This window comes from Hyla sarda, chromosome 3, assembly GCF_029499605.1.
Source record: "Hyla sarda isolate aHylSar1 chromosome 3, aHylSar1.hap1, whole genome shotgun sequence".
Classification (NCBI taxonomy): domain Eukaryota; kingdom Metazoa; phylum Chordata; class Amphibia; order Anura; family Hylidae; genus Hyla; species Hyla sarda.
Window position 1 is genome coordinate 411,822,606 of NC_079191.1, and position 15,748 is coordinate 411,838,353.

Genomic DNA, 15,748 nt, shown 5'->3' on the forward strand with positions numbered 1-15,748 from the left:
CCGGCAGCGTTTTTTTGGGGGGCGCAGATCTTTTTTTTTTTTTTTTCACCTAAGCGTGTGTGCGGACCCTCTAAGTTATAAAAGAGCGGTCCGCCGCCGTTTGTTAAAGCCCACCCGCTGCTGATCTTCCCGTAGTACTGATCAGCGTTTTTTATTTAAATTTTTTGTGGTGCCGGCGCTTTTTTGGGGTTTTCTAGCGCTTTTTTGCACCCATAGGCGGTCTGTGCCACCAGTAGCAGGCGTGTACTGTGTGGCCAGACCTTACCTGTGTGTGTGCGGCGTGCCTCACTGCTGTCATTGATTTATCACTGATCAGCTGGTTTTTTTATGTGATAAAGGCACTTTTTTCGGTTAACGCGTTTTTTTTTTTGCACCCATAGGCGGTCCGTGCCACCAGTAGCAGGCGTGTACTGTGTGGACAGACCGTTCCTGTGTGTGCAGCCTGTCCCACCGCTGTCAGTGATTTATCACTGATCAGTGTTTTTTTGGGGGGTTCAGGTGGGTGCATTTTTTTCGGGGTAAAGCGTTTTTGTTTTGTTTTTCCGGATTTTTTTTGTGTGGGGGTCTGTGTACAAGCCACCAGCCACTGTTCTGGGCTGAGTGGCCGGACCCCCACTGACTTCTGCGCCCCCTGCCGCCACAAGCGCTACCACTGATTAGATAAGCGCTTTTTATTGGCGCAGGGCTTTTTTGCGCTAGAAGTCCCCTTTTTTTATTTTTTTTCCTGTTAGGGCAGGTTAGTTTAGTTAGGTTAGGGAGGTAGTCTCACACCACACACAGCACACACATCAATAAAGTTCCCCCCCCCACACACACACACACACACACACACACACCCGTATTCCCATTAGAGTAGGGAAATGGCCCGCAGTGTGTTTTCGGCGGAGGAGGCATATGCCATAATTGCTTCCGACACCGAGAGCGGCTCAGAGGACGATGAAGACCCCACCTTCCTTATTTCATCGTCCTTCTCATCATCTAGTTCTGATGATGAGCCACCAAGGCGGCGGAGAAGCCGCAGCAAACCACCTCTGTCCTTGACCCTGTGCCCCATGCTAGTATGAATCCCCCTGGCGCTCATACTAGTGAAGCCCCCCTGCCAAGATCACTGGTACATCGTACCGTAGAACTTGACTGGGCTGAGCCAGCGGACCATGAGCCTGTGATTCCTGAGTTTGTTGGCGACTCAGGAATCAAAATTAACATCGCCGGGTTCACTGAAAAGGACTTTTTCGGTCATTTTTTCAGTGACGACTTTGTTAATTTGATGGTTACACAGACGAATCTGTATGTCAACGCCGCTAACTCGGGCTCACTTTTAGCTAGACCCGGCGGCTGGACTCCAGTCGGTGCAGCTGAAATGAGGACCTTTTGGGGCCTCGTGCTGCATATGGGTATAGTTAAAAAATCCAGTTTCAGGCAATATTGGAGTGGGGACGTCTTTTATCAGACACCCCTCTACAGTATGGCCATGGCACATTCCCGGTTCGAGGCCATTCGGAAATGTTTGCATTATGCTGATAATGCGACACGTCCCCCCCGAACTGATCCTGCGTATGACCGCCTGTATAAAATCAGGCCGGTCATCAATCACTTCGGGGCCAGATTTTGGGAGGCCTATGTCCCGGGGCGGGAGGTCTCTATTGATGAGTCGCTCATCAGCTTCAAGGGGAGACTCAGCTTCCGGCAATACATCCCTACCAAGCGAGCGCGGTATGGCGTGAAGATGTATAAACTTTGCGAGAGTACCTCCGGGTACACTTGCAAGTTTATAGTGTATGAGGGACGAGATTCCCATTTTGAACCCCCAGAATGTCCCCCCATTCTGGGTGTTAGCGAGAAAATCGTTTGGGGCCTTTTGCACCCATTGCTAGATAAAGGTTACCACCTTTACGTGGATAACTTTTATACTAGTATCCCTCTCTTCACATCCCTCGCCGCCAGATCCACGGTCGCTTGTGGGACAGTCCGGAAGAATCAAAGAGGCCTTCCGCCCCATCCCCTACATGCTCCTATCCCCCAGGGTGAGTCCCGTGCCTTTTCCCATGAGAACCTGTTGTTGGTCCGGTATAAGGACAAGAGGGATGTCCTTATGCTCACCACTATTCATGGGAACGACAGCACCCCTGTCCCTGTGCGAGGTACCGCGGGACCGGTCCTCAAGCCCGATTGTATTCTAGACTACAATCGGTATATGGGGGGGAGTTGATCTTTCTGATCAAGTCCTGAAACCATATAATGCCATGCGGAAAACACGCGTATGGTATAAAAAGGTTGCGGTCTACATGTTACAGGTTGCCATGTACAACTCTTTCATACTGTACCAGAACACTGGCAACACAGGGACATTCCTGGAGTTTCAAGAGGTAGTTCTAAAGGCCCTCATCTATGGTGACCGCCAAAGAGCGGGTCAGAGCACCTCTGGAACTTTAGGTCCCCAGATCGTCCCCGGCCAACACTTTCCAGGTGTGATCCCCAACACTGGAAGGACGGGACGAACTGCAGAAGAAATGCAGAGTGTGTCATAGGAGGGGGAGACGGAAGGACACCACCACTCAGTGTGACACTTGCCCCGATCATCCGGGCCTCTGCATAGGCTGCTTCAGGGAGTATCACACTTCCATGGAGTACAAAATTTTCCATCCTTTGCCCTAATTTTCATTCCCCAGAATTCGGCTCCAATGTACCAGTCCAAATTTTAAACCAAAACACCCCCCCCCAAAAAAAAAAAAAAAAAAAAATACCTTTTTCCCCAATACCCCAATATGTTTTTTTTCTTCCCCCTAAAAAATGGGCCATGGGACACAGAGTCAACAGCATTGGAGGTTTGCAGTTGCCTCAAATGCGCAACGCTCTCTCTGACCTGAGCGGGTGCGCATTTGAGGTAACAGAATAGGGACAGCCCCACACATCCCCTTCCCAGAATGATGATTCAGAGTATAGGGTTTGGGGCGGGCATCCTTTTTACTTTTGGCTGTACTCTGGGTCATCATTCTGGGAAAATTAATTGACATATCAGTTCTAAAATTGCAATTTTCTTCCCCCCATAGTACACTTCATCCATTCCTGGAAAATAAATGAAGGGAACACCCGTCTGTTCCAAATCTCCACTTCACCTTATACACCTTCCCTAGGGGGTGTACTGTTTGTAGTATTCTCACATGTGGGTGTTCCTTTCTTGTATTTTCCTCTGAATGTATGTAACTGTTCCGTAACAAACATCCGCATCAAATGCGAAGAGTTCTTGCTCATGAGCTCTGTTGTATTTCCAGGCGACAATTCGGAGTCACATGTTAGTTGTTCCCAGAAAGATGAAGCAGAGCATAGGTTGAAAATTGCAATTTTCAAAAGCTACCCTTCATCTATTCCTGGAAAATAAATTTAGGAAACACCTGTGCGTTCAAAAGGTCCTCTTTACCCCTATACCCATTCCCCAGGGTGGGTACTTTCTGTAATGGTGTCACATGTGGGTGTTTCATTTTTGTATTTTCCTCGGAATCTATGTAACCGTCAGCTACTGATACGCCATAGGCCTCAAATACAAAGTGACCTCTATGACTTCTGAGCCTTGTTGTGCACCCGCCCAGCACGTTACCCCATATGTGGATGTATTTTTATAGTCAGGGGAAAAAGCCCTCCAAAATTTGTAACCCAATTCCTCATATTACCCCATGTGAAAATGTTAAAAATTGGGTAACCCCAGCATTTTAGTGTAAAAAAATCAAATTTTTCAATTTATGGCCCACTTTTCAAAAAACCTGTGAGGTGTTATTTCCCACTGTACCCCTTGCTACGTTCATTGAGGGGTGTAGTTTCTAATGTGTTTTTTTTTTTTGCTGTTGGGGGCTTTATAAATGCACATGACTTCAATTTCAACAACATTTTCACTCCTTCCATTCTGAGCATTGCAGTGCATCGACATAGCAATTTACATCCACATATGGGGTATTTTTTTTTCTCAGACAAAATTGTTCTACAAATTTTGGGGGCCTTTTGCCCTATTACCCAATGTGAAAATGAAACATTTGGGGTAACACTATCAATATAGTGCAAAAAAATTAAATTTTTCACTTTTACGTCCCACTGTTCAAAAAACCTGTGAAGTGTAAGTAACACTATTACATTCCCCGAGGGGTCTAGTTTCCAAAATGGTATGCCATGTGGGTTTTTCTTTGCTGTCCTGGCACCATAGGGGATCCTAAATGCGGCATGCCCCCAGAGCAAAATTTGCTTCCAAACAGCCAAAATGTGACTCCTTCTCTTCTGAGACCTGTAGTGCGCCAGCAGAGCACTTTTCACCTCCATATGGGGTGTTTTCTGAATCGGGAGAAATTGGGCTTCAAATTTTGGGGGGTATTTTCTGCTTTAACCCTTTGTAAAAAAAAAATATTTTTGGGAAGCCAAGCATTTTAGGTAAAATGTATTATTATTTTTTACATATGCCAAAGTCGTGAAACCCCTGTGGGGTATTAAGGTTCACTTTACCCCTTGTTACGTTCCCCAAGGGGTCTAGTTTCCAAAATGGTATGCTATGTGTTGTTTTTTTTGCTGTCCTGGCACCATAGGGGCTTCCTAAATGCGGCATGCCCCCAGAGCAAAATTTGCTTCAAAAAAGCCAAATGTGACTCCTTCTCTTCTGAGACCTGTAGTGCGCCAGCAGAGCACTTTTCACCCCCATATGAGGTGTTTTCTGAATCGGGAGAAATTGGGCTTCAAATTTTGGGGGGTATTTTCTGCTTTAACCCTTTGTAAAAATGTAAAATTTTTTGGAAAACAAGCATTTTAGGTAAAAATTTTTTTTTTTTTTTTTTTTACATTTGCAAAAGTCATGAAACACCTGTGGGGTATTAAGGCTCACTTAATTCCTTGTTACGTTCCTCAAGGGGTCTAGTTTCCAAAATGGTATGCCATGTGTTTTTTTTTTTTTTTTTTTTGCTGTTTTGGCGCCCTAGGGGCTTCCTAAAGGTGAAAATGGTATGCCATGTGTTTTTTTTTTTTTTTTGCTGTTTTGGCGCCCTAGGGGCTTCCTAAAGGTGAATGTAATAGTGTTACTTACACTTCACAGGTTTTTTGAACAGTGGGACGTAAAAGTGAAAAATTTAATTTTTTTGCACTATATTGATAGTGTTACCCCAAATGTTTCATTTTCACATTGGGTAATAGGGCAAAAGGCCCCCAAAAACCATTTCAGAAAAATGTTCTCTCCAAAATCCCCTTGTCGCTCCTTCGCTTCTGAGCCCTCTACTGCACCCGCCGAACACTTTACAGACATATGAGGTATGTGCTTACTTGAGAGAAATTGGGCTACAAATACAAGTAAAAATTTTCTCCTTTTACCCCTTGCAAAAATTCAAAAATTGTGTCTACAAGAACATGCGAGTGTAAAAAAAATGAAGATTTAGAATTTTCTCCTTCACTTTCCTGCTATTCCTGTGAAACACCTAAAGGGTTAACACACTTACTTAATGTCATTTTAAATACTTTGGGGGGTGTAGTTTTTATAATGGGGTCATTTATGGGGTATTTCTAATATGAAGACCCTTCAAATCCACTTCAAAACTGAACTGGTCCCTGAAAAATATTGAGTTTGAAAATTTTGTAAAAATTTGGAAAATTGCTGCTCAACTTTGAAGCTCTCTGGTGTCTTCCAAAAGTAAAAACTCGTCAATTTTATGATGCAAACATAAAGTAGACATATTGTATATGTGAATCCAAACAAAAAATTATTTTGAATATCCATTTTCCTTACAAGCAGAGAGTTTCAAAGTTAGAAAAATGCTAAATTTTCAATTTTTTCATAAAATTTGGGGATTTTTCACCAAGAAAGGATGCAAGTTACCATAAAATGTTACCACTATGTTAAAGTAGAATATGTCACGAAAAAACTTTCTCGGAATCAGAATGATAACTAAAAGCATCCCAGAGTTATTAATGTTTAAAATGACAGTGGTCAGATGTTCAAAAAATGCTCTGGTCCTTAAGGTGTAAAATGGCCTGGTCCTTAAGGGGTTAAGGACCCATGACGTACACGTACGTCATTAGTCCCGGTTCTGCATCATATCGTGGCGGGCCCGGCGCCATAGTGAAGCGGTGCCGTGCGCTATTAACCCTTTAGCCGCGCGCTCAAAGCTGAGCCGCGCGGCTAAAAACGAAAGTGAAAGTGCCTGGCTAGCTCAGGGAGCTGTTCGGGATCGCCGCGGTATAATCACGGCATCCCAAACAGCTGTAGCACAGGAGGAGGTCTTCTTACCTTCCTTCCTGCTGTCCGATCGCCGAATGAATGCTTCAAGCCTGAGATCCAGGCTTGAGCAATCAATCGCTGAAGACACTGATTGATCCATTCCTATGGAGATGCATCAATCAGTGGTAAAGATCAGTACATGCAATGTTATAGCCCCCTATAGGAGCTATAATATTGCATAAGAAAAGAGTTTTAAAAAAATCATTAACCCTTTCAATTATCCCTTCCCCTAATAAAAGTTTGAATCACCCGGTATTTCCAAGAATAAAAAAAACACAGTGTAATTAAAAATAAACATATGTGGTATCGCCGCGTGCGGAAATATCCGAATTATAAAAAATATACCACTTTTTAAACCACACGTTCAATGGCGTACGCGCAAAAAAATTCCAAAGTCCAAAATAGCTCTTTTTTTTAAATCCCTTTTTATACCACAAAAAAGGGAATAAAAAGTGATCAAAAAGTCTGATCAGAACAGAAATGGTACCGCTAAAAACTTCATAGCGCCCTGAACACAGAAAAATAAAAAAAGTTATTGGGGTCAGAAGATGACCATTTTAAACGTATACATTTTCCTGCATGTAGTTATGATTTTTTTCTGAAGTAATACAAAATCAAACCTATATAAGTAGGGTATCATTTTAACCGTATGGACTTACAGAATAAAGGTAAGGTGTCATTTTTGCCGAAAAATGTACTGTGTAAAAACGGAAGTCCTCAAAACTTACAAAATAGTGTTTTTTCATCAATTTTGTCGCACATTGATTTTTCCCGTTTCACCGTAGATTTTTGGGTAAAATGACTAATGTCATTACAAAGTAGAATTAGTGAAGCAAAAAATAAGCCATCATATAGAATTTTAGGTGGAAATTTTAAAGAGTTATGATTTAAGGAGTTATGAGAGTTAAGGAGGAAAAATTGAAAATGAAAAAAGGGAAAAAGCCCGGGTCCTTAAGTGGTTAAAGGGGTACTCCAGTGGAAACCTTTTTTATTTATTTATTTATTTATTTATTTATTTATTTATTTTTATAAACTGATGCCAGAAAGTTACACAGATTTGTAAATTACTTCTATTAAAAAATCTTAATCCTTCCAGTACTTTTTAGCAGCTGTATGCTACAGAAGAAAATCTTTTTTTTGAATTTCTGTTTTTTGTCTTGTCCACAGTGCTCTCTGCTGACACCTCTGTCCGTGTCAGGAACTGTCCAGAGCAGCATAGATTTGCTATGGGGATTTTCTCCTGCTCTGGACAGTTCCTGATACGCGCATCAGGTGTCAGCAGAGATCACTGTGCACAAGACAAAAAAGAAAATCAAAAAGTAAAGAATTTCCTCTGTAGCATACAGCTGCTAAAAAGTACTGGAAAGGTAAAGAATTTTTTAATAGAAGTAATTTACAAATCTGTTTAACTTTCTGGCACAAGTTGATTTAAGCTTTATAACATAAACATAAATGAATATCTTCATAATTACATTTTTGAACCATATTTTATGCACAACAACCTTTTGCAAGTTTTTTTTTTTTTTTTTTTTTTTAAGGTTTTACCTCCATTAACCAGACGAGTAAGACCAGAGCCCCCATGCTGCTCATCATGCTGGTGTAGTAGGTGAGCAGAGCTTCCTTACAGCCCCTGGTCCATAGGTTCAGTTCTTCTGTCTGAAGGTCGTAGCTGTAATGGGCCGAGTTATTGGTCACCTGCATCTGGATGCATGGTCTGGGGGAGCTGGGGTTGCAGCAGCTAAATGGTACACCGTCAATCAAATATTTTCCATCCACATTACTTTTAATCCGACTGGAATAAAAAAAAAAAAATAGAAAATACAACACAATGATACAATATGAGAGACGTAACAGCAAATTGCCCTTAATTTCTAATGGCTTAATTTACACACATTCGCTTTAACAGTGACCTTGTGGCTTAGTATCCTGGTGCCTCGAGTGTCGTGGGTCTGATGACACTATGGCTTAAAGGGGTTTTCCCATCTTGCAAAGTATCATGATCAAAGGTAGTCTGACCACTGGGGCCCCCATGATCTCGAGAATGGGGACCCGAGTTTCCAGTGAAAATGGAGTGGTGGAGCGCACATACGCACCACTGTTCCATTAATTCTCATAACAGCCAAATGTTATACGCCCTTATCCCCAGAAGCTGCCATAGAGAATGAATAAAGCAGTGTCGCGCGTGTGCAACCCACTGCTCCATTCTCAAGATCACAGGGGTCCCTAGCAGGGGGGGGGGGGGGGGGGGGAATCCTCTCGAACAGATAGTTATAACTTTGCAAAATAGGAAGAGCCCTTTAACCCAGTGTTTCTCAAGCGCGGTCCTCAAGTCCCCCCAACAGGTCATGTTTTCAGGATTCCCTTAGTCTTTCACAGGTGATATAATTATGGTCAGTGAATCAGGAATCACCACAATTATATCACCTGTGAAAGACTAAGGGAATCCTGAAAACATGACCTGTTTGGGGATCTTGAGGACCGTGCCGGAGGCCGTGATCGTGATGTCACGACACGCCCCCTCCATTCATGTCTATGGGAGGGGTGTGTTGGCTGACACGCCCCCTCCCATAGACATGAATGGAAAGGGCGTGACGTGACATCACGACCACTGCCGCAGGAACCCGGCGTTTGTTTAGAACGCCGGGTGCCTTGGAAGGTTCTAGTGCTGTAACACGAGCAGCGGGACCCCCGTGATCAGACTTTGGATAGGGAATAAGATGTCTAGCAGCTGAGTACCCCTTTAACCTATATCCTTAGTGATCTAACAATGTCAAATCTTTGGTGACTAATGGTCACTTACTATTTTTCTTATAAGTCTATTCAAGGAAAGTATCACGTTCTAAATGCATGCAAGTACTTTAGGTGTCAGCATTGAGGCTCTGGCCATACAGCTCTTCTAAATGCTTCCCTAGAGAATTTTAAAGAGCTGCAATACCAGACACAGCCAATTCACAAGGGTGGTGCTGTTTGAGGAAGCAAACTTGTTTCCTCATCTCAGACACACCTTTTAAGGAAATAGCTGGTACATATGCATAGTTTAGTGTTACATGGGTTTGTAGATTCTATCTTTACTTGTCCGATTGTACCCAGCAAAAATAAGCTCATCACAGTTCTGTTACCCAAAAACAGCATTATGTAAACCAATGTTTCCCAACCAGGGTGCCTCCAGCTGTTGCAAAACTACAACTCCCATGCTGGGAGTTGTAGTTTTGCAACATAGTTGGGAAACAGTGATGTAAACAATAGGCACCATGAAGAAAGGATGAACATCATTTTATCAAAGTAGGAGAATTTGGGCAAATGCACTTAACCCTGCCCAGCGTGTTTTGCTGGAACTTCTGGCTTCATCAGGTTCCACAGCATGAAAAGTTTTCCAATGTCCCATGTGGGAAAGTGATGTATACATAAAGTAAAAGGCCCTGCATTCAGTGTCTGCATTCTATTGTGGTGTCTGGGGTGTTGCAATGGTGTCGCAGGGTCTGGTGGTATTAAGCCTTGGTTTGTCGTGATGCCAGGGTGTGGTTTGCTTAGTATAGAAGGCCCTGCCGCCAACCGGCCCACAAACAGCAGGGAATAAATGGAATGTCCACAGCAGGATTTATGAGATAACTGGAACTTTTACTTAACTTCTTGAGCAAACAGTCTTTACAAATATACAGTTTCTCCTGAGGTAACCGGGATGCAGGTTCTTCACAGGCTTTGCTGGGACCAGTAGTCTTGAGACTTAAGCAGGCCACCGTGCTACCAATTATAGGATTTGAGTTGAATGGTAGTCACTAGGAATTTGTAGATAGAGCTTGGTAACTCACGGTTTTAGTGGCTGCTGGTTCTTTAGGCCTTGGCCTAGGTAAGATGAATTAAGATATGCTGATTGTGCTTGCTTGATAGTCCGGAACTAAGAGAGCTAAGAGCAGGAACCAAGAGAGTGAATTTAGAGACTACAGCCCCTTATATACCAGGGGGGCTGGATTAATCCCATTGGTTGTAAAGCCTGTAAGTCCTGAACCCAGAAAACTCTGGGTACATCACATGACAGTATCGCATGACCCCGGAAGGTCCTATACATTATACTATACAACTCTGTACATAATTGTATACATATTGACTAATATACATTATATCTAGAGATGAGCGAACTTACAGTAAATTCGATTCCTCACGAACTTCTCGGCTCGGCAGTTGATGACTTTTCCTGCGTAAATTAGTTCAGCCTTCAGGTGCTCCGGTGGGCTGGAAAAGGTGGATACATTCCTAGGAAAGAGTCTCCTAGGACTGTATCCACCTTTTCCAGCCCACCGGAGCACCTGAAAGCTGAACTAATTTACGCAGGAAAAGTCATCAACTGCCGAGCCGAGAAGTTCGTGACGAATCGAATTTACTGTAAGTTCGCTCATCTCTAATTATATCTTTAATGCATTTTGGGAGGCGAGTAAAGGGTAAACCCTGCAGAAGAGCCCTGTGGAATGGAGGGACTCTAACTGAGGGGACTTAAGACAGGGACAGGACAAGGTCCTGTACCGGGACACCACACTATAGACAGAAAAGTATAAGGGTGCCTGAATCCTAGCACTTCTGTAGTTAGGCCACAGATGATAATAGCGCATGCACAGAATACAGAGTAGGAAATACAAGTTCTCGTGAGTATCCTGTGAATGGGGGATAAGTGTCCATGGTGGCAAAACCCTTTTAAGCAGGCTTTACTCAAGTGAGGCACTGGAAGCTTAGAGGATAAGAAGGCAACACATATACAAGCTCACAATGCTTGGCGCCTCTCAGGTGAAGGCCTCCAACGTACTAGAACAATTTGTGGCAATTTGGTGGTTCTAATGCAGTAACACGTTACACTCAGCGCTCTTCGCTTGGATGATATGGATGACAGCAATGGTCCTGTGGCCTAGTTGTCTCCTACTGTCATTGTCAATCACTACTGCCCCACCTGTCCCTTTTGTAAATTGCGCGGTCTTTCTCATCCCTACTTCATTCTCAGCTATCCATAGTAAATACCACTGTGGCGACTTGTCACTCAGGCCAGTAATACTCACTTGCTGCTTTCCTCTTCAACTCAGAACAGCGTCAACATAGACCGGTGTTTCCCAACCAGGGCGCCTCCAGCTGTTGCAAAACTACAACTCCCAGCATGCCTGGACAGCCGAAGGCTGTCCAGGCATGCTGAGAGTTGTAGTTTTGCAACAGCTGGAGGCACCCTGGTTGGGAAACATTGACCTAGACCAACCAACTTTGGTGGGAAACCACCTGTTTTATTATAAGCATGGAGAATCACTCACCTGTGGGTTAGTCATATGTTAAAAGGGGTACTCCGGTGGAAAACTTTCTTTTTTTTTTTTTTTTTTTTTAAATCAACTGGTGCCAGAAAGTTAAACAGATTTGTAAATTACTTCTGTTAAAAAAAATCTTAATCCTTTCAGTACTTATTAGCAGCTGTATACTACAGAGGAAATGCTTTTCTTTTTGGATTTCTCTTCTTTCACTAGCACAGTGCTCCCTGCTGACCTCTGCTGTCCATTTTAGGAACTGTCCAGAGCAGGAGAAAATAACCATAGCAAACATATGCTGCTCTGGACAGTTCCTAAAATGGAAGACAGAGGTCTGCAGAGAGCACTGTGCTTGTGACAGAAGAGAAATCCAAAAAGAAAAGCATTTCCTCTGTAGTATACAGCCGCTAATAGGTACTGGAAGTATTAAGATTTTTTAATAGAAGTAATTCACAAATCTGTTTAACTTTCTGGCACCAGTTGATTTAAAAAAAAAAAAGTTTTCCACCGGAGTACCCCTTTAAAATCACCTCAATACTAGTCACAGCTCCTCTTGCCCACCCCAGCTCACTACTCCCTACAACCACATGGCATCCATGGGCAAACATTCCTGTCGCCATGTTGTTAACAGGTCTGCAAAATTATTGCAATTAAAAGGGGTACTCCACTGGAAAATATTGTTTCTAAATCAACTGGTGCCAGAAAGTTAAACAGATATGTAAATTACTTCTATTTAAAAATCTTAATCCTTCCAGTACTTATCAGCTCTTGTATGTTCCAGAGGAAGTTCTTTTCTTTTTGAATTTCCTTTCTGTCTGACCACAGTGCTCTCTGCTGACAACTCTGTCCATTTTAGGATTTGTCCAGAGTAGAAGCAAATCCCCATAGTAAACCTCTAATGGTCTGGACAGTTCCTGACATGGACAGAGGTGTCAGCAGAGAGCACTGTGGTCAGACAGAAAGGAAATTCAATAAGAAAAGAACTTCCTCTGGAACATACATCAGCTGATAAGTACTGGAAGGATTAAGATTTTTAAATAGAAGTGATTTATAAATCTGTTTAACTTTCTGGCAGCAGTTGATTTAAAAAAAAAATGTTTTCCATGGGAGTACCCCTTTAAGGCAAAGGGACGCATCTGTCATGAAGCGAGAGAATAATTTCAGCAGAATAGTGGGTATTGGGGGGGGGGGGGGGGGGGGCGCTTATCCTTGCTGGGCACACAGGCAGTCAGCTTTGAGTGTAAATGTGCCTGCTGTGCTTCCACCACTGTCCTGTGTAGGAATGTGCAGGCTCTGGTGCAGATCAGTAGGTAAAAAGGAGAACTGTCGGACTCAGTCTCTTACAGTCTGACAGTTCTCCTCAGGCATGCACAAGATGTCATAAGTCATTGTGCACAGCCTGCAACAGACTGAGAGGAGACCCTGCTGGTGTGGGAGCACAGAGAAGGTGAGTATTTATATATATATATATATATATATATATATATATATATATTGTGGTAACGGGGTGTGATGAGGGCAGATGTTGTTTCCCGAGGGCAGATGGAATTAACCCTTTGTATTCGTGATGCCAGGGTGTGGTTTATCCTCGATACCACCTGAAGGTATACCGCTGGATCCTGGGCTAGGCATGGGGCAATAATGACTCTGACGCCAAGTTACGGTTAACGGTAGCTTTACTGAGGGTAAACAGGTGAAAAAATGTCTATACAGTTCAGCCAGGGCCCACAGAGGTGACCAGTGACTCCAAGACCTTAAGGGCTTGCTGGGACTTGTAGTAGGACTGGACAATTTAATGCAGACCACGCTGACTTGACAGTTGCTGACAGGGACTGACTTGACTGATGACTGACAAAGCTAGGACTGTAGATTACTTGTAATTGACTGTGGCTGCAGACTGGACTTGAGGCCCCCAATGACTCTGGACACAAACACTAGGACTCAACTTGACAGCACTGGACCTCAGCAACAATAGAGAGAAGCTCCACCCAGAAGCTATATGGGGGAGACTAGCAGGGAGCCCATAGGTCACTCCTGGGATCACCTGGTCACTGGTACCTCCTGGGTAACTATCTCATGGTACATTTCTTAAAGCAACAACACATTATATATTATAATACATAGCAAAATATATATATACAGGGGGAAAACAAGTACAAGGAGCCCAGGAGACACTGAAGGGAGGCTGCTGGACAGGGCAACAGGGGTAACACCCCACGCAGCCACCACATATATAACATAGAAGAGACACAGTTACCGGTACTCACCGCTAGGCTTCAGCCAGCCAAGTCGGCTTCAACTGCTCACACGGATATCACCGGTTCCAGACATGATGCAGGGCGCTCAGAGGCGACTGCTGGCCTCTTCAGAGGCTGGAAGAAGCCCACACAGTGCGAAGCCGCCAGCAGTCGCCTCTGAGCGTCCTGCATCGTGTCTGGAACCGGTGACGTCCGTGTGAGCAGTTGAAGCCGAGTTGGCTGGATGAAGCCTAACGGTGAGTGCCGGTAACCATGTCTCTTCTATACCTAATGGCTGGCATTTATCATTGTAGGTGTAAGTGAAGCATTTATCATTGTAGGTGTAAGTGAAGCATTTATCATTGTAGGTGTAAGTGAAGCATTTATCATTGTAGGTGTAAGTGAAGCATTTATCATTGTAGGTGTAAGTGAAGCATTTATCATTGTAGGTGTAAGTGAAGCATTTATCATTGTAGGTGTTAATGAAGCATTTATCATTGTAGGTTTAAGTGAAGCATTTTTCTACACCATTTTTTGTGTGCTGGTAATGTGTAGATCAACCAAATGTATTAAATGGTCACAGAGCATTTGATACATTTTGTGCATGTAAACCTTTTTTTGAAATATCTCTCTTCACATACACCAAAAAGCTAAGCTAAGTCTGGGCTGGTGTAGTCTTAGAGACTTTTCAGTGGCTTTGTGCCTTACAACTCAAAATCAGCAGAAATGTGTAAACTAAAAGGTGCAATTAAACCCTGCTTGCGCCTTAAGTAACATATATATATATTTTATTGACAAATGAACAAAAGTCAGAGACAGTGCAGCAGACATTGACAGAAAGGTGAGTACATATAAAATCAATGGAAAGAATAATAAATCATCTTATGATGTAATCCAATTAGCCACATTTTGTTATAAAGGAGACAATAAAACATAGGACTAGGTAAGTACCCAAACAGGGAGAGAACGGCCATCTCCCACACAACAAAACTGTATTTCACCAACCTACAAATCTCGCATTGCCATCCACTGGCACAGGAGGTGAGTATATTTTATTTATTTACTTAGTGGGGGACAACTCTTACAAGGGGGTCAACTGTCTACTTATTGAGGGGCAACTATCTACCTAGTGGGGGCAACTGCTTACTAGGTAGGCAACTATCTACATAGTAAATTACAACAATTTACCATGGGGGAAACCTACTTTTTCCATTTCAAAGCTAGAGTCATTCCTGGTGTTATGGATAATAGATACAAAATGAAGATCATTCCTCTAAGATGGTGGTTGCATCCTGTACTACGCCCTGTGTGACCATCCCCTTTTGGCACAGAAAAATATGATGCAATGCTTACGTAAAGTAGTCTGCTAACCAATTAGAATGCTTACACAATGTGCTACGCCCTACTGAATGATATATCTTGTGTGTACACAATAAAATAAACCAGAGAACCATTTTGACTCAGTCCTGTGTCAATGTATTTTTTCTCCGTGCACGCAGTACCTAATTTGGAACAGGACATCAACCTAAAGTGGTCACTTGGAACGCATCCAAAACACTGGGAAGGCTGAAACAAACACATTTATTCACAACTTTAACAACGACTCCTATTAGTCCCAAAAGGTTCTTGAATAGTTCATTGGTTCACCTGTTTTACCGTCTTTATAAGGTCAGGTAATAAGAAATGATTTTATGGACTTCAGATTCTTCCTTGTGTCTCTATCTTTTTTATTTCCTTCTATTTCTAGCTGTCCCTTACGTATTAAGTGGAGGTGACATCTAGAGATGAGCGAACTTACAGTAAATTCGATTCGTCACGAACTTCTCAGCTCGGCGGTTGCTGACTTTTCCTGCATAAATTAGTTCAGCTTTCCGGTGCTCCGGTGGGCTGGAAAAGGTGGATACAGTCCTAGGAAAGAGTCTCCTAGGACTGTATCCACCTTTTCCAGCCCACCGGAGCACCGGAAAGCTGAACTAATTTATGCAGGAAAAGTCATC

General features: G+C 43.0%; 1 protein-coding gene across 1 annotated transcript in view; it reads right to left on the reverse strand.

The window, feature by feature from the left end:
* Positions 1 to 15,748, reverse strand: part of PRPH2 (peripherin 2) — a 38,139-nt gene that overhangs the window by 11,510 nt on the left and 10,881 nt on the right. Inside the window, exon 2 of the mRNA XM_056563413.1 lies at positions 7,787 to 8,033. Coding sequence (XP_056419388.1) covers positions 7,787 to 8,033 — 247 coding nt within the window. The remainder of the gene's footprint in view (positions 1 to 7,786; positions 8,034 to 15,748) is intronic.